The sequence below is a fragment of the Serinus canaria genome, chromosome 11, assembly GCF_022539315.1.
Source record: "Serinus canaria isolate serCan28SL12 chromosome 11, serCan2020, whole genome shotgun sequence".
NCBI lineage: Eukaryota > Metazoa > Chordata > Aves > Passeriformes > Fringillidae > Serinus > Serinus canaria.
The window spans coordinates 9,742,416-9,762,216 of NC_066325.1; the positions used below are offsets into that span (position 1 = coordinate 9,742,416).

The 19,801-nt window shown below is 40.0% G+C and overlaps 2 protein-coding genes across 3 annotated transcripts in view; both read right to left on the reverse strand.

Moving 5' to 3' along the window:
• The window catches only part of AKTIP (AKT interacting protein), a 1,131,926-nt gene that overhangs the window by 771,782 nt on the left and 340,343 nt on the right, over nucleotides 1–19,801 (reverse strand). The window lies entirely within an intron of this gene.
• The window catches only part of TOX3 (TOX high mobility group box family member 3), a 97,973-nt gene continuing 82,697 nt past the window's right edge, over nucleotides 4,526–19,801 (reverse strand). For both annotated transcript variants that reach the window (XM_018914588.3, XM_009090624.4), the window contains 4 exons: nucleotides 10,956–11,225; nucleotides 9,366–9,593; nucleotides 7,958–8,038; nucleotides 4,526–6,353 (listed from right to left, as the gene is read on the reverse strand). In XM_018914588.3, coding sequence (XP_018770133.1) covers nucleotides 5,607–6,353; nucleotides 7,958–8,038; nucleotides 9,366–9,593; nucleotides 10,956–11,225 — 1,326 coding nt within the window. In that variant the 3' untranslated portion in view covers nucleotides 4,526–5,606. The remainder of the gene's footprint in view (nucleotides 6,354–7,957; nucleotides 8,039–9,365; nucleotides 9,594–10,955; nucleotides 11,226–19,801) is intronic.

Below are 19,801 nucleotides of genomic sequence, written 5' to 3' on the forward strand. Positions count from 1 at the left end.
CTGAAGCACTAAAATAAACCAGGCTGCAGTAAATACATCCTTTAGGTTTCACAAATATTGCCAGCAGGTACCCTGGCACTTTGTTTGCCTGCATTTACTTCTCTGTTTTGTAAACACAAATATTTGGTTAAGGCATCTGCTCAGTCAAGAGCTGTGACTGCTGATCCAGGTAGAAGTTTTCAGACCTGTGTACAGTAGAATCCCTTCTAAATGACTGCAGATACAATTCATCATCAGGTGGGTAATTCTTTACACATTTATGATGATTCAGTCATTGAACCAGCACTAAGGTTAGAATACTTGTACTTGAAAATGAGACCCATGACTTGTTTTAAATAGAATTTAATAAAAGAAAATGCAGAAAATGTAAGATTACTTTTAGGTTCTGATTATTATTATAAATACTTGGATCTGTTTGGAAAACAAATACAATGTTTTGCAATTAGACTCCTGACCTAGAAAAGCACTTGAGCAACTGTGTAACAGAGCATATGAGTAGTCACTTCAGTGAAATTGCTACCTTTATACATGAATTATCAGCTCATTTTAAATTATCTTCTGGATCAAAGCCTCTCTTTTACAATTAGAGCAGCAGAGTTACAATGATGTAGCAACTCCAGTTTGGAGAAAAATAACAGACCAAAGATAACTGCATCATAAAAATATTCCTGGAGAGGAAGGAGAACAAATGATACCTGGAAGAACTTTCCATATAACTGCAAGACAAGTATAATTTTCTGTTCAACTTTTTTTTTAACCTAGAAAATTAAAATAAATTTAATTTCAAAGCTTCTAAGAAAACTCTCCATTGCTTTGGCTTGTTTAGGGCCTGAAGATGTTAATGCTCCAAGAACTTGGACAAAACCCACTATTTAAAATACCACTTCTGGTTTTTAACTGAGGTAAACAGAATGCATTCTAAATCTCCAGTGTAGGCTATTGAAGTGTCACAGCAGCTCGTTCAAAGCAATACATTCACTTCTCAAAGATTTTCCTATTATAATCGAAAATTCTCTCCCTCTGATGCACCTGAGAAGCATTAACTTCTTGGTGACTTTAAGAACCAAATCCTTTAATACAAACCTAGCTTTTCCCACAGGCACTTGAAAATATTTAGCATTTTTTCAGTTGGAAGCAATTTTCATAATAAAGTAGCTCACTTGGCTACCTGACACCACAGACAAAGACGCCGAGCGAGCAGCTCCTGCCAACTCAGAGCATGATCGCAGCCCTCAGTCACATATTAAGTAGGCTTTGAGACATCCAATTGCTGTAACAATGCAAGCAATTTATGCATTATATATTATTGTTATATATTTTTTCATTGCTCATAGCATATGTGTTTTCTTCTGTAAGGTCCAGGCACAAGTCTTTCACACCCCACATCTTTCAGTCAGCCTTAACAGAGCATACAATAGTTGTTATATTTATGTAACATTTAAATTCCACCTCTCTGACCAGTTTTAGATTACCAAAGCAGCCCTTTGGTATTATTCTGAATGGCACTGGCCCATCCCTATGGATGCTGCTCCTTACATTTATTTAAAATTTCACTGGCAATCCTCACCAGAAATGTGTGGGAATGACAAATATTTTTTTCTGTGACAAAATACTCAGCCGCCGTCTATCAAATCAGAAATGTTCATAGTTAACTGCATTTCTGGCAGTTTCAAGGGTACAATTGTAAAACTACAGTATATTTTGTCAAATCAAACCCTACAATGATCCTGGTTTACTTCCATCCACTTAGCCTATTAATGCAGGCTAATACTGCATGTTCTTGTGGCAGCAAACCCTAAAGTGTACCAGGAGACTCCAGTGATAGATTACATGTACATGCTGTGTCATATCCAATTAACTCAAATTGACTGTGTACTGCATTATGCTGTTAGTGCATGGAAGATCAATAAATATGGAGAAAATCCAACGAGGCGCTCTCCATTCCCATCCAATTCTAGTAGGTCTGAGACAGATCATGCTCCTATGATGTGTGTGCTGCTGCTGAAGAGGGCAGGTGGTGCATAGACACCATTCAAACTTGGCCTATTCAATCTAAACTCCTCTAACTCGCCATTCATGCATAGCAAAACACCATCTGGTCCTATTTTGCCTCCAGCAATCACAGCTGACCAAAAACGATAATAACAGCTGTTGCAAAACAAAAGCCAAACAAAGGGGGGAGGGAAAGGTTAGAATGCAGTCCAGTGCTGCAAAATACTCCATGAAGTGAGAAATGAAAAAGGAGCCATTCAAATAGGAATCCCCATTGAAAAGAGTCAGTGCAAGACTTGTGGTTAAACTTGAGATATTTAATCCATCTGTCCTGCAAACCACAATGGTCAGGTGATAATATAAAATTGAGATTATGTTGCACAGAGGTATTTAAAGGCTTTGTTCTCCACCTTAGAAACTAATGACCCTGTGTCAGCTAAAAATTAAACCTCCTTATGTTCTTTCATCATGTGTCAACCTGGGTTAATGTGAAAGTAGAATGTGGTTAACCGAGGTGATAAAGCATCTGAAACCTTGGGAAAAGAAGGGAGCAGTTAAGTGCTTGTAAATGCTACGAAGGAAAACATTCTTAAAAACCATGCACAACACTGAAACCATGCAGATTATTGCATTTTTCTTGTATAAATTGCATATCAAGTGATTTAAACTAACAGTTTTATTTATGACCTATGATAGCACAGTTATTCACTTAGATTTAGGGAACATGAACACAAACTTGCACAGTTTGAAACACAAGATGTTCTGCAATATGCTATTGTGGGTAATGCAAAATATAATTTTGTGGCAAGCAGGGAGATGCTCCAGTTTTTCAAGATTCAAATTTTGATATTTAAAATGTACAGTCCTGCTTGATGATTAATTTCCTTTTTTTTTTTTTTAGCTGCAGTAATTAAAACTATTTTTCCTGGAATTGAACATCAGTAGTTCAGCAGCTCTTAATCAAATGTGATAAAACCCAGGATTTATGAAACCATTTAATGAGTGTAATAACACCTGCTTCTCGCTGCAAATAGTTGAAAACAGACTTCAGTTGTAATTAACTCTTATCACTTGTGACATTTTTCCAACGATACTTCATAGGTCTTCAAAATGACAATTATAGAACTAATACACAATTACTGTCACATGCAGTTTAGCAATTATTTCTGAAGACATTTGTCTAAAGGTTTCAAAAGTGTCTATAAAATGGTTTCCTTTGTTATGTAACATTGGTTAAAACTGACACACACGAAATCTCTCCCAGCCAGCCTCTGTTGTGCCATTTTTAATGCAGACAGGCTTCCTTGCACTTGGAATAAACACCCTCCCCATCCCAGGCATTATTAGATATCATGCTAAGGCTATTAGGAGCATGGGTAGCTGTCAACTAACACCTATTATGAAAAACTTCAATTTATATATGATTTTTTCTGCTCCAAGAAATCTATAAATTTATAATTAGAATCTCTTGCTGTTCAATATTTGTACATAATAAGCAGAGTACCTGAGGATGATGAAATATTGAAAGATGAATTCATTATGAAGAAAATCACATGGTGTAGTACCTCTTCCCTCAAGTCTGGCTGCAACTTTTTTGGGGATTTCTATTCCATTATTTTTGGGCTGTGCTCTGAGCACGGTAGCCATGCCTCAAACAGGATTAGGATTCTGCTCAGGCTTGACACTTGCTGTTTTTAATTTTCATTTTATCATAAGCAGTTTAAGATTGTTGCCAGTGGTAATTTGCAATTTTTATCAAGACCTCTTCATTATAGCTTCTGACAGGACAGATGCTGTAATTAATCATGCCAGACAACTGGGGATAGTGGTCAGACTGCACTCACAGCACAGATACTGCAGGAGAAGAAGGGAAAAAAGAAAATAGAGGCTCTCTCCTTTCTGTTCAGAGAAAAAATACAGGAACAGCACAAATAACCTGACAACACGCTGGATGTTAATGTTTCCAAAGCCTTCATATGAAAGACCTGCCCCATCCATCCCTCCCCACTCCATCACATTCTACCTTAACGAGAAGATAAAAGTCAGACAGCCTGGGAGCAGCCCCAGTCAAGAGCTGGAGGCTTACAGAGGGAAGCAAGCCCATGGCAGTAGCTGCATTTACATCTGGAACTCTCGGATACAAAGAAGCAATTTGTGCTGATTCCATCTCTGAACATCACAGCTGAGACAGGTTCACTGCCCTGTTCCTGCACCTCGTCAGCACAGGGCACCAGGACTGCTCTGTGACCCCAGCACTTGCTTTCTCTCTCTGGAGTCACAGACACCTCAGAGAAGTTGCCCACAACTCTGCAGCAGAGCATCTTGGAGGATACAAGAGCCAAGGGCTTGCTCTGATCCCACTGGAACCTGTTCACCCAGAATGTCTGATTAAAATCCAAAGCTGGAGTTGAAAAATGTCCAAGAAAGCATCTGCAGAAGGAAACATTTCTGGTTTCTCTATCAAAGACTTACAGCTCATCAGTTTTAACCGAAATGTGTTTATTCTATAGCAAGATAAAAGCATTTATTTTAGATAAGCAAAATACAAACAACTTAATTGCTGCTATCATAACTCATAAAAAAGTATAAAACAGCATAAAAACACAATAAGCAATGTAGCAATTAATAATTCATGTTACCAGTGTTTACATTAAAGCCTCATTTATGAAAACTTTACAACACATGATATGAAAACTTACAACTTTTAAAGAAAATATTTACATTGATTATTCAGTTGTGGAGTTTCATTTAAATATTCTACTGGTTTTACAGCGTATTAATAACTTGCATTTCTCATCTTAGCTTTCTGTAATAACAGTTTTATTTAAGTGCATTTCCCTTTTAAAAATACAGTGTATTAAATCTGAAACTCATCACTTGGACACAGAATATAATATTCACATTTGTTCTGTAATTGGAATTAGCGTAAGAAGGTAAATGTCAATATATATTTTCTTACGAACTATGGCAGGTTTATTTGGAGAAATGAAGTGAAAACTTGGGTCAAACATTTACGTCCAGTTACTTGCATTTGTTTTTCTGAAGACATTTAGGAAAGAAAAAGAAAAAAAAAAATAAGAGCTTTGGCAAAAATCTGTGATTTACTCTATTTTTTCATGACAAAAAATGCCATCAACTAACTCATGTCATACAAGTACGATTGTATGAAATCCAATCATAATTTTACAGGTAGTTACAACTGTGCTTTAAGGGCTTCATGAGTTCATACTGCCTTGAAGTGCATTAGTCACTTTTAGAGAAAGAAGGGCTATAGCATATAACTCTGAAAGGCCATTCTGCAGTCATAAGGTCCAGGTAATTTTTAGGCCAGTTGATTCACATATTGTAGGTAAAGCTTAAATAAATTAAAAAGGCATCACATGAAAAAGAGAAGAGCATTTTTTCTTTTAAACAAAAGGATTTATAGTCAGCTAAAAGATGATACACAGCTACATTGTAGTTCTTTATTGCCTATCTAATAGACACTTTAGAGGATCATTTGATCTGTTATGCATCCCTGCATAACTACCATCAACAATTTACAGTTTTCAGCCAAATATGGTTTACCCCTACCCCTCCATCAACACAAAGCCATGTTGCAAGATCGTTTCTCTTCAGAAAATACTGACCTGTGATAATACTTGAGTCTGTGTCTGAGATTGTATTTGTGACTGGTGCTGCTGAGGTGCTGGCTGAGGGCTCCCAATGGCAGGGATGGGAGAAGTGATCTGCGGGGCTCCCGGGGAATGCTGCTGAGGAGAAGGCTGGGACTGGTGTTGCATATGCTGCATTTGCTGCTGCTGCATTTGCTGAAGCTGTATGTGCTGCAGTTGCTGTTGCATCTGCTGTTGATTCATCTGCTGCTGGAGATGCTGCTGCTGCTGCTGCTGCTGCAAATGTTGCTGCATGTGGTGCTGAAAATGCTGCTGCTGCATTTGCTGTTGTATTTGCTGATGCATTTGATGCTGATGTAGCTGCTGCTGTTGCATCTGCTGCATCTGCTGCTGCTGGAGCTGCTGCATCTGGTGCTGCTGGCTTTGCATGGAGGGGCTGAGCTGAGACGAAGACGGCGTTGCCACCATGTTTGAGCCCATGGAGCTTATCAATGGAGCTGCAATGTTTGTTGGCATGTTTGGGGCAATGGTAACAGAAGCTACAATCTGATTCATTGGCAGTCTCATGGTCAAGGGTTTTGGAGCAATGGCTCTGGAAAGGGGCTGCTGGAGAGTTTGGGGAGATGCCGGCACCGTCGCGTGTTGCGAAAGAGAGCTATTCAGAATGAGGGAGGAAGACAAATTTGTGGATGCCAGTGTTTGCTGAACAGAACGAATTGTCTGGGCCTCAGCAGATTCTGCAGCAGCCTGTGTTTGGAAGAGAAATTAATTGTCTTTTCAACAGAAAAAACATTGTTACTGTTTACATGGTAATAAAGGTAACAGCTACTCAGAGACCTTTGCCATCTTTTGTTTTCTATCAGAAAAGATCAATCTGCAGTCTGAAAACAATCACTGATCAGCAGTGCATTGCATCACCTCTTTATCTGCCTCCCTATATGGTACCTCCTGGTCTTCCTTGGACAAAAAGTAACTTGTGCCCTTGATCAACAGCAGAAAGCCACAGATGCCACATCCATTTTGTCTCTGAGAGAGCTAGAACAGGCCCAATATATTTAAATGTTTTTTAAAAACCCTGCTCTTTGGGAGTCAGCAGCATACACACTCCCCACCCCATGAGTTACCAACCAATGAGCAATTTACTGACACTCTTTAGACATTTACCTGAGAATGTAATAAATTGTGCTGCACAAGTCTCTCTCCCATCCCTACCGTGAGCAACCATCTCCTGTGAAACAGCTACAGCAAGGATGTCTTAATTTAGAGGAGAAGAGATAAAATGACTTTGAGTGTCATTTTCACCTGCAATCTGCCCAAAAGTTACTTGGTAGTCCTGGTCCCATAGATTTGGGGAAAGAAAATATGATTTCTGATCATTCTGAAAAGGGAACTTAAGATTCACAAAATAATATCTCTCAAAGGTATTTAGAATCCTGTTGATCTTGAACTTAGCATTGTGATACAAAAGGCTTTTAGAATATTACCTAAGTCCCAGAGGCAACAAAAATACACAGCTACTTAACATAAGAAGAAGAAATCTTCCATCTTTCAAAAACACATGTATAATTTCTGAAGTTGTATTTTTAATCAATAATTAAAATACACAGCAACTTTCCATCTGCAGTTGTACATTCAAATAAATATCCTCAGTAGTTAAGACATCATCACCCAAGGTTTTATCCATATTTTAGATGTCTATAAGCACATTTCCATTTGTGATATTCAGATGCAACAGAACCACAACCTGCAAAGTGCTGCTGTCTAGAAAGGTAAATTCTCAAGTAAGACAGCAGAGCTTTGTTTTCTTCACAGGTTTTATTTTAACTCAGGATCAAGTAAAATACTCCTTGTGGCTCACTGCCAGCTAGTCCATTTTTAGTACTCTCCAAATTCAGAGCCACCACACATTTCTTTCCCCTCACCTGCAAAAATACTTAAGCTTTGTCACACAGCAACTGCTCTCCAACGCCACGCAAAGCAAGCCTGTCCTTTGAGAAGCAGCACTTGAGGAAAAACAAACCTCTGCAAACAGCTTGCAAATATTAATGTCAAAAGGTCAGTGTATTTCTCAGGACTGAATTTTATTTTAGTGGTGAAGTGCATTACTTTGCCTCCACAGCTCAAGGAAGATGTACAATTACAAAGATGGTTTCTGGTAATCATTAGTATGCCAGCAGAGAGATGAAATTATTTTTGCAGGGTTCAAGCAGCAGCACAACATCTTGTAGAGCTGTAGTACAGAAATGCCATGATTCTATTCTGTTGTGCATGACATCCCCCCTTGTCCCAAATATTTCAATATCATTGGTAAAAGCTCACTTGCATCATATCAAAGGCAATATTAGGCTTACCTTAGAAACAAGGCTTGCTCTGTAGGCAGCAAGTGCCTTTAGGTATTCTTTTTTGGCAGCTTCAGTTTTTCTTTTATATACCTATTAAAAGAGACCACAATTTCAACAACTTCAACTGCTAAGATTTTTTTTTTACCAGAATGATCTCAACATCACTTGCACAGAAAACAAAAAACATAAACCAAAACCCCTGAAAGCACTCTACTGTTAGATGTGCTTTTTCTTCCTTGAAAGTCCTAAATATTCTTGCAGGTGCTAACAGGCTTTCAGGGCTACTTGCTGGACTTGCAGTACAATTTATGCTGATTATCAGGAATAACAAAAAGCTGCTATTTGACATCAGTCTGAGCAGCAAACTGATTGACAAGACTACCTATGCACTCTTTCCTTCCCCAGAAAACTGTTTATTGACTCCAAGTAGCAGGATTATTAGAAAATTGGGTATTACAAATGCCAAAATGTATCAGCAGTAGGCCAGAATAGCAGAATACACCTGTGCATTTTTAAAAAAAAAAGAATATTTGAACTACATATAAAAAAAATCTGTACACCTTTAAAACAGGTGGATCAAAGAGCTTGGACTTGCCCCAAAGCCAGCATGAGAGAATCTCACTGAGTTAAACAAGAACTGTTAGGCAAAAATTACTAATCTGTATTTTTAATCATGGTTAAATTAAAGTTCACCTTTAAAACATGTTCATTATCACCTGTTAGATCAGACTAAAAGTTTCTAAATGTATTTCAGCAAAAAGTACCATTCATCTCTTGCCAAAAGGTGTCCCATCTGGGAATCTGTCCTCCCATACAGGCTTCTATTTACTGTTACTGGGAACAAAACAAAGGGTGTTTTTAACCCACTTTAATCCATGTGCAGCACTTCCATATGTATAGGAAGAAGAATAACCCTCAAGGAAGTACAAAACTCATCACTCTGTACCCAGTTGGAGTTGGAGATAGCATTTCCCACACAACATTGTAATGAGACTCAGAGGATTGGCTTCAAAGGTTAGAAATCAACACGCTTTGTAACAAATTCATAAGGCAGATCAAAGGAAATGGTAAATATGCTCTACCTTCCTCTTTTCTAACTTATTAATAGGAAACAAGGGCTTTGAAATAGGAATCATCAAAAGGTGGTTTTAAGAGGACTCTAGGACACTATAACCTGAGCTCTTTTACAAACTGCCCTTTAAAATTTAAAGACAAATACAGTCATTTAACACTACCTGTTGGCTCTTACAAAAAGATAATTTTTAGATGCAGGTCTTCAGCAAGCTCAAAACTCAGTTTAGCTCTACAGAGGTAGATTTCTACATCAGAAGGTAGCAGGGTACACTCAGAGAAGAGGTAGGAGGATTTTTTAACAAGGATTACTATATTCTTGTGAGACAACCCTGCATCAATTTACCTGTTTTTGTTCTTCTCCTAAGCTGTCCCACATAGATGCCACTATTTTTGAAACATCTCCAAATGTAGCATTTGGGTTCTGTCCTTTAATTGCAGCTTGTGTGTCCCTGAAGAAAAGGGCATATGCTGACACTGGCTTTTGTGGCTCATTGGGGTCTTTCTTTTTCTTCTTCTTTGGGGTCTTGGGCTTCTTGCCAGAATCTGGGGCAGCTCTTTTTTCTCCAGTAGCCTAAGGAACAGTAAGAACAAGAACAGTCACTAAGTGCATTAAATAAGTCAGATAAATTGCAAAACAATTATTTACAGTCAGTGGTAATATTACATGGATAAAGCTGTTATGTAGGCAACACCTGGGAGAGCCCTGTTGTGCAGCCCTTCTCTCTAGCAAAGAGTACTTGGTGTCAGCATTATCTCCCTGGATCTCCTGGAACTAAATGCAAGAGTAGTTACTACTCACTCTAAGCATGGCTCTGAGAGTCACATCTTTCAAGTCTGACCTAAAAAAGGACACCCCAATGCTAATTTGTATTTAAAAATATTAAGATTTAGTTCACAGCATATTTTGAAGAGGCCATCTATGTTTTTCCTTTATGATCCAATCTCAGCAGTTGAGACTCAAAAGGCAAAAGCCTGGAGGCATTTCCCAGTTCCCAGGCTTAGACTGGCAACTCAGACATGGGCCAGGGGTTAAAAACCCCACCCTTCAGGCAAAAAGCAGCAGCAGCAGCAATGGGGCAGTGTGTGCCCACCTGCAGGAGCACTGGCTGTGCTCCCCCAGGCCCCCAGGGCAGGGCAGGTGCCCGTGGGGGAGCTCTGTGCTCTGGCCAGGCTCCAACAGCCCCTCTCTTCCCTCTGGGATGGGGATCCCAGCAGCTCTGCTCCCTGTGTGTGCCCCGTGCCCTCTGTTGTTGAGCTATGCACAGATGATTGCAACAAGGGGATCAAGTGGCTCTAAATATGATTTGTAATATGAAACATATCTCTGTGACTGTGATTTACTTTGATATTTTGAGGATCCTGTACAATGAGCTTTCCACAGCTTAATGAGAAAACCTTTTATGGAACAGTCTAAAATTAGGCTTTTACATATACTGCTATAACATTTGTTCTTCATTTGGTCAATATTTTTCCTTTTATAAGAGATTTATTTAAAGGAAGATATAAGTTAACTAAACTTTCAGTTAGAAGAAAGCTTATCTTACTTCTCTCTAAACACATCCATGTTTTACATGACTCCAGAGAATACCAAAATGACAAAACTGTCCAAGACTGATGCCTGAAGAGATTCAACAGATCTGAAAATCTGAGTCAGATTACACCAGAAGAAACATACACATATATACATATATATATATATACACACATATATATATATCTGTCTATTCTTAGGTTCATTATTATGATGATAGGATAGATACTTCTTAAGTAAAGAAGGAAATCAGCAAATTGATCATATTCCACTTTACTGTGGCATTTGTGTTTTAAAACATTTGTGTTTTAAATGACTCCACTGCAGCTGAGCTGATACTGCCACGTCCATGAAAACCCAGTGTGTGGATGTGTGAGCCTTGCTGCACATGGAATAACTTACTCTGTTTGATTCATCTGCATCTTCCTCATTGATAGAGCTAGATGGGGAAGGAGTGGCTGATTTACTTGCAGGAGGGGAGGGAGAAGTGTGTGGCAAATTAGTGCCTCCTAAATTTAGCCCCAGCTGCGCGCTCAGCTGAGACTGGTTGATGGTGGTGAGCTGGGAGGGAGCCATAATTCCCGAGTGAGCAGCATCAGTCATGTGCACAATGGATCTCATAATCAGAGAGTGGTCCTGCCGGTACTGGGAGACTTGGCTGTGACTCTGATCCTACAAGAGATGGAAATGGTGGTTAGATATCAGCAGTTCCCATACAGCACTAGCAGGTGAATTTATTTTCACAGGCTTACAGAAGCAGCACTGTCAACATGCAGTTTGCTTCCTTCCTTTTTTAATGAGTTAAACATATTTTTAAGAAATTAAGTGCAGCAACAGTTACTATAATTGCTCCAGACTTCACATTTTCCCCCAACTGGGCCTGCTTATTTTGTTCTTTGACTAAGAAATGCATTTCTCTGTTTTTAAACATTTTTTTTCTCTTGATGAAGTGAGAAATACCCACATAAACAATAGGGAAACAGGATAACTGAGGATTCAGGAAAACACTGCAAATGAGGAGACACAAACTGTTGTCAGAAAGTAAACAAAAGTGGGGTGGGATGAGGGGATATAGATATAGAGAGAAAAGCATCTTCCTTTACTGAGTTTCAATAATTCTTGGCCTTTACAAGTAACAGCAGTAGGTATAAACCAGTCCTGTCTGGGTAGATTTTAAATCTGTTCTAAACACAGAACACTGCCCTGCATGTCTGGAGTGCATTCACTGCAGCAGGCTGGAGAGCCAGTCCAGTAATCCTAAACACTCCTAAAGAGCCCTGTTGGCAAGTAGCACATAAAACTGCACATTTTTATCTTTAATCCAACAATCAAACATGTGGAAGTAGCAAAATGTGTAGCAAAATCGATGTACAAATCACCAACTTTATTTTTCTTGTACTCAACTTCTCAGACACACAAGCACTTGCATGGTTTTGCTTCCACTGTTTCTTGAGGGCACAAACTGTGTCTCCTGCATCTGCACAACATTTGCCCCATTTGTAAATAAAAAGAAGCAAAACCCTGAAGGTAAAGTCAGCTGCAATCTGCCTATGAAAACTAATTTTTTTTTGGACCACACACAGATCAATACACAATGAAGGAACATGTAAACAGAAAAGAAGATTTTTTAAAAAGTTAATAGGAGAATAAATAGCTCACAAATTGATTCAGCAACCCGATTAATCTACAGTCATTGTTTGAACAGCCAGAAACATGAGAAATAAATTAGATTTTGAAAACTCTTTCATTATTAATAAGCCACATCACAATTAGCAGCAGCTGCAATGATCCTTAATGAAATGACACAGAACAAAACAGCGATTGTGGGAGCCCACTGGACTTCCACAACAGAGCCTGACCTTCCTGGTGCTCTCTTATTAAGTATGGATAAGTACAAACCAGTTTTCAAAAATCTGTGTCAGCATGGAGGTAAAAGTTTAGCCCAAATGACCTTCCCTTACTTTTTGTAACTTTTCCCTCCACAGAGGCAGTGGTTCTGTGCTCCTGGAAGCCTTTCCTTGGCTGGGACAAGGGTGGCCATGCAAAGAAGCAACACGTGGTAGACAAGAGGCACACCCTGCCTCATGTACCTTTATACACAAATACTGCAGCTCACTGTTTCCCTACAGCAGTAAATCATATTAATTCTGAATGTGACAGCTGGGTCTCTTTCATACAGTAAAACAAGTCCTTCTTTAGCATAAAAATGCAGCTGGGTCCAGTAGAGATCAAGTTAACCTCACAAGCCCATGATGCAGATCCTGTGCCCAGGGCTCACCCTCATTTTCCCCTTGCTTCCCCAGCCCTTGCCAGCTTGGCTCACCATCCACACCATACCACACTGCCTTTCCTACTTCTTAAATGCTTTTAATGTTTTCAGTGAAGGACTGCAGCTCCTTAGAGATGAGTGTGTGTGCCAAAAGTGGAGCACTTGATACAGAAAGAGCAAAACATCAGACTTATTGGCTGAAATACCCATTTGCTTCAGGGCACCTTTCTGTGAAAATTTACTGCTGTTAACTACAGGGTCATTTTGATTGTGACTTGTATTGGCAGTGGCATCTGGAAGTCATTCAAAGTCTTTTGTGAAACGATATCACTCTGCCTATTACTCCAATCATTTCAGCTTACAGACATTAGTGCAGGAAGAAAAAACTCTGCTGGCTTTCTCCAGCAAAGCTGAAGATGATCAGAATAACCTTCCCTCAGAAAAACTAACTTTCTTCGTTATTGTGCAGACAGGCCTTCCTTGGAGGTGTTCTACCCCTGAAAGCCTTGCTTTTGTTCTCCCTTTATTGCTACACAATGCAGGCCTTTCTGGCCTTTACACTGAGGCAACAAAATGTGGTGACAAGGGTTACAAACCATTTACTCCAAGTCTTGTCATTTCGGTTGCATCTATGATTTTATTGAGACTAAATTCTCTTGACTTGCACTGACCCAGAATCTAATTTTATACACAAGCCCATGAATTCTTAACTGTCCCTTTTTCTGATGCTATCTGATGCTTGTGTGGGTTTTCTGCATCCACTTACTTAATTTCAGTTTTTCTTTTCTGCATCTTTTCCTGATTTCTTTAGCCTTTTTTTTCAATCTTAAGAGCTTCAGTGAAATCTAGGAATGGCAATAAGATTTTGTAATTGGCCATTTAGAACTAAACTGATAAAACATATTATATGAAAAAAATGTTTCATATAATATCCAATCCCTTATTATTCATGTGTCCATGTGAAAATAAAAAACCAATGTATTTTCTGCACTTTCAGTTTAACTTATATGGCTGATCAATATTTTAAAAAAAAGGAACAGGGTTTTCATTTTTTGCTTTGTGGTACAATGCTGTGGCCCTGAACAACCTATGGTACCTATACCAGAGCTTCCAGACAAAGAAGTATAAGCCATTTTTTCTGTGTGTACAGTGGTTTGGAAAGAAGGCAGGGAGGCTAGCTCATAGCAATATTAAAGTCCATGGCATTTTCCTATAGCTCCTGAGCAAACAAAAGTCTTCTAAGAAGGGAGCTAAAATCAAGAAAACAAAATTTCCATCAATTATCTTTACTCTTATTTTTCCCCGATACCACCAAAGGCCAATACCAAACTGAAAGGATCAGTAGCATTTCATTGTGCTTGAGATGTTTATCAAAGAAATGTTTAACAATGAAAATCATCCTGTATCAGAAGCACATATGGAAATGCAAGTGCACTGAAGCACCCACATGACATCCTAATTACATTACTGTATGAAAACTGAAAACACACCCAATAATAATCACATACCCAATAATAACCCACTGAGAGTACTGGGAGAAATTTAGAGAATATCACAAGCTCTTTTACATAAATTTACCCAAAGTAAATGTGATACAAGAGTATTAAAAGCATTCAAGACTTTTGTAACATTAAGCAAAAGCAAGAGATCAGTTCTGACAAAAATTCATGAACTCCTCAAGCAGACAGTATCAAGTTTTGATTGAACCTGATCTGCTTTACAGCCTTAGATTGAAGTTAGACAAAACCTGGTGATCCTAAAGCAAGTCAGGCAAAGCTCAAGCACTGGTTTACTCAGCATGATAATCAGACAAGGACATGACGTGTGGGACCAAGCCAGAAGAGAAATAACTTGTCTAACCCCTCTGCAGGCTGAAAGGCTTTGACTCACATCAATCTGCTGTCATCCTACATGAGGGCTACAAACCCCTCAGGTACAGAGACATTCATTGAGGGCAGCACTGGGCACCTCTGGGGGCTCTGCTGGGACAGGGCAAGGGGGAAGGCTCTAACAGAGATCAGGGGGGTTGGATAAGGTGTTGGGGAGCAATTCTGTAATGTGAGGGGGATGAATGAAGCCTTGCACAGAAATGCTCAAGGCCAGGCAGGATGGGGCCCTGAGCACCTGGTCTGGGGGAAGGTTTCCTGCCCATGGCAGGGGGGTTGGAAGGAGAGGATCTTTAAGGTCCCTTCCAACCCAAATAATTTTTACCCTTCTGATTCTAATGATATACCTGGATTTAAAAAAAAAACAAAATATAGTCCAAAATGTTTTCCCCTTCTCAAAACAGCTGTGTGGTGACTTTGTAGGCGAAATCTCTTAACCAGCTGTCACCACCCTGTTGCAAACGTGATAAAGACATTCAGCACTTGGTTCATAGAAGGCCTCATCAAAGGAACCATAAAGATATCTGCCCATCAAACTGTCCTACTCTCAACAGTTCTAATCACTTTAGACAGTCATGCCATAAAAGTCATATTCAGTCCTATTGCTAAAGGACACCTCTCACAGCCTATGACAAATATACAGCTTATTTTACATGGATTTGTAAAAGAACAAGTTCTCAAAACTAAATAAAATATCAATGCATCAACAGACACTGGAAAGCAAATAATGGAGTAAGGAGATTTTAAAAAAAGAAAAGAAAAAGAAAGGAATGTGTAAATTCCCATGCTTTAATTTATACAGTTTTATCAAAGGTGTTTTCCAAAGTACCATGCAGTACTAAGTGAAAAAATTATATTAATAAAAGGTAGTTTGCTCTTCTGTTAGCATCTCATTAAGCATCCAGTACTTAGTATAGCTTGTAATAGAGTTAGTATTTATTTTGACAGATAAATGCATCCAGCCATTACATTGAGAGATGTCCTAATTTCCACTTACTTACCCTGCATTTTAAGAATCATTTCCATACAGTAATTCTATCCTGAATTCCTACCCTGATATAATTTTAATCTCTGGGACCATTCAACAAGACATTTAAAAATATAACTAGGAAATTACTTTTCAGAACATTTTGGAGCAATACTGAAGTCTTGATTAAAATCAGTGTCTACAGCCTTCCATCATTTCAATATGCAATACCTCCAGTGAGACTCTGGTCACGTGAGGACTGATGGAAGTGCCCCATGGAAGTGCCTACAGGAGGATGTAGGGCTGGGATCTTACCCTACCCTGCATGAGATAGTTTAAGGGAATTGAGAAATCTGCCAGCCAAAATAACTAAGGAATAACTAAGCAAAACCCAACATTTATGGTTATGCTCACTGTGCCCTGGTTTCAGAAGTTGACTTAGACTCTTATATATTCTATTGCCTGAGGAATTCATCACTGTCAATGTAACATAAGCTGATGCAATATTTTAAAGGATGTATTTAAGTTGAAGCAAATGCACTGCAATGTAAAGAGTGAAATCCTCAGTTGTCCCTGACTGTAAATTACTCCCTTTACTTTTAGTCCTGTCAGCATATCTCTAGAAGAAATCCTCAATATTCTTTTTCTCCACAAGTAAAGCAGAGATAAAAGAATCCATTAATCTAAATTTTTACAGGATTGGACTTCACTGCCAATCAAAACAAATCAAACTAACAGGATGCTTTTCTCTGTCAGAGATTAAATCCTTACTTAATAGAATACAAAACAGTTGCACTTGGTACTGCCACCACTGAAGAAGTGTCCTTCCTCTCCCCTGCACACACACCATCATCACTAATAGAGCTGTCAAACTGCAGTTATCAGGAGATCCTACAAGCAGCAGCTTCTTTTCTCTGGCAGTGAAAAAACACCCATGTTCCACTTCATGTCTCTGTAGAAAAGTAAAGTTACCAAATTTGATTCCCCAAAAAAGTGTGCAAGAAACAGTACGTGACAATTTGTAAAATAAAAATATGTCTTCATCTGGATCTAAGAGATGGGTTGGTGACAAGAGGTTCACATTTTATTGCCTGAAAAACATGAAGAACATGCCATTTTTTGGTGTGTGTGCCCATCCAGTCCCTCTACTCTCTTCTGTTTACACATAAACCATAGAAGAGACATGAAAAGAAAAAAAATAAAATAAAAACAAAAAACCAAACCAAATGAACTTGAAGGCCCACTGATTTGTTCCTTAAAACAACTGAGCAACTTATTTTGGGGGTCATTGGGGGCTACTGTGGGGGCCATACAAGATAGGTATTCTCAAAATCAACTCACTCATTTGTGGTACCACATCTTGCACTTACACAGACTTGTTATATAACCTACTGCATCATCTGCTGCATATCTACACTGCACAGATAATGGAACCTGGCAATGCAAAGGATCACTTTTGTTCCTGCCTACCCCAGGCCTGAAATTCTGCCCCTTTTGGGTTTGTGCACAGGCACCTGGGATGTTCCTGCAATGATTCTCACCACTGAGCACTTGTTTAAGGCACACACTGCAAATGTCATTGGTGCTTTCCTTGCACACTGACAGGGGTGGGAGGAGCAGTGTGAGACCAGCAGAGTACAAGTGAAGATCTCCTCTGTGGAAGCACACTCAGGGCCAGGCAGCAGGAGCACAGTGACACCAGGCAGTGCAGCACCACCTGCATCACCAGGGCTGTGGTTCCAAACAGGAAGGTGCCAGGGACAGGGCCAACCACCCAGGCACCTGCCAGACCAGCACCACTCCAGGGGCCAGGACTCACTCCCTCTGCAAGTGGTGCTGTGGCCTCTGCTGGACCCAGTCACTGACAGCATGCTCAGCTGTGAGTCTCTACCAAAAACCCTGTGTTAACGTGGTGAGGAAACACACAAAGCTCACAGCAAGGGCAAAATCACACAGCTACCAAACTAAGGACTTGTCTCTGAAATTCTTACAATTCTTTATTCAAATTCTTACTGGAGATGCCCCACCACCCTATCCTGGAGTGTTTTCTCTTTGGGAACTTTGTTCTAACCCAGTTACTTTCCTGTGAGCCTGCAGATTCCTCACATGATCCCCAACCCAGGCCAGAGAGGTCATGCTTCTTGGTTGCCTCATCTGCCATCAAGTCCTTCTGCTCTGGCAGACAAGGACAGGCTGGTCACAGACCTCCACCCACCCCCAGAGGCTGCTGCTGCTGTTTTAGCACCACCTAATTCACAACTTCTTTATAATTTAATTCTGACACCATTTTGTAGAGGCATTTTAAAACAGACTCCCCAGTCTCCTCCTCCCAAGCCTCTACCATACTTTAAAGCATATTGAATCACACTCCTCTTGGACAAGGCACCCAACAGCATGATCACAATACAAGTGTGACTCAGATCACAGATCTGGGCTCTGATCTGATGAGTCTCTTGGCATGAGGAGCTTCCCTCCAAATTAGCAGCACAAGCTTAGGTCTGCTGTGTGCAAACAGGGACGACACATTGCAAACAAATCCTGGAGAGTTGAAATTAAGTTCCAGAACGTCAGATAAACGCTGTTAGCAGTTCTGTTACAACCTCCACAACTCAGGTGCTTCAGCTCCCAAATCAAAGGCAGACTTCAAAGGTCCTTATTATGCAGTAAGGAACGTGGGGAGAGAGTGTGAGGGAGCATGACAACTAACAAACATTATCAAAGGTAACAAGAATTGTGCAAGGAATTGCAGAGGGACAGACTCAGGGGTTACATGACATTTTTATGTTTAAAAATTGCTACAAGTGTTGGTAGCTGTGTTCAGTGATATGTTTTCTTTAGGTTTTGGGTGATTTTTCTTTCCTGTGAGGTTTGTTCATTTAGTTGTTGGTTTCTGAAGTAAATCAGAAAAGTAGGTCTCATTATCTTTTGTATTACCAGACCCAGGTATGTTTTTCTTCCAGCTACCTGACAACATGGAGTAATTAAACACTCTAAAGAGACTTCACATTTCTTCAACTCTTGCAAACCTGAAGTGGAAGCTGAGTATTGGGTAAGCTGTCCAGGGGGAAACATGAGTGGCAACAGCAGAGAATAGCAGGAATTTCAAAGGAAGTTTTCAAATTACCCAAGAGTGAGGGTGGCTGGACCCAACAAAGCCTTTGGCCAGGTACAGCACATCCAGACCAGCTGCAGCATCTGCCTCATTCAGCTGGCTTATGGAAACAGCACCTGATTTTGGAGTTTAAACTCAGGAGGCAGAATAGCTTACAGCCATGGCCTAGGCTTAATGCACAGTTGGTATCCACAGCCATACACACCTGAGTTCCTTGTGAGCTCAGCTCTTAGGAACATCAGACACTCAGCTTCTGTTCCAGCTCCTGACAGCTTTCCCAGTGAGCCATATCCTCTCCCCCAGATTCATGTGGCACCTCACAATATTTTCTGAGATCTGATGGATCTTGCTTTAGATACTTTTATTATAAAATAGTCACATTCTCTTTTCCCACACTCTTCCAATGTTACTGTGCTTCTTTTCTTTTATGCAGGAGTCCCTCATGACCTCAACAGGCAATAACCTACCTGTTTCAATTTTTATTATTTTTTAGTTTAGTTTAGTGCCTGCTATCCAGTCTTTGGCAACTGCTGCCACTTTGTTTCCTATGGACAGGTCCTCTCTAGCAGTTACTATGAATGGCCTATTTTTTAAGAGCAGCAGAAGACATTTCCATCTCTCATTAACAGGGGACCCATTCATTGTTCAATGAGAAGAGAGCATGTCTCAGAAAAATGACTCTACATTATCCACTGAGAATTACAATGTCACTGAGGATAGGAAAATCTTCACACTATTGATTAGCAGGACAGCACCATCTTCCCATCAGGCCAAAGCCACAGCATGGCCCTGTGCCAGAGCCTCTGCTGCCTCCAGGGCTCCCAGCCTGTCACCCAGCTGTCCCCAGGGCCCTGCTGTGGGACACCCAGGTGCTCTGGAAGGTAACTGTGAAACACCCAGCTACCTCATCAGGTGTAGAATAAAATATTCAATTCCACACCAAACAAAACACCCAGCCCTGAGCTGTGCCCCAGCCCAGCTGGGAGCAGCCACCAGAGCTGCCAACTGAGACCT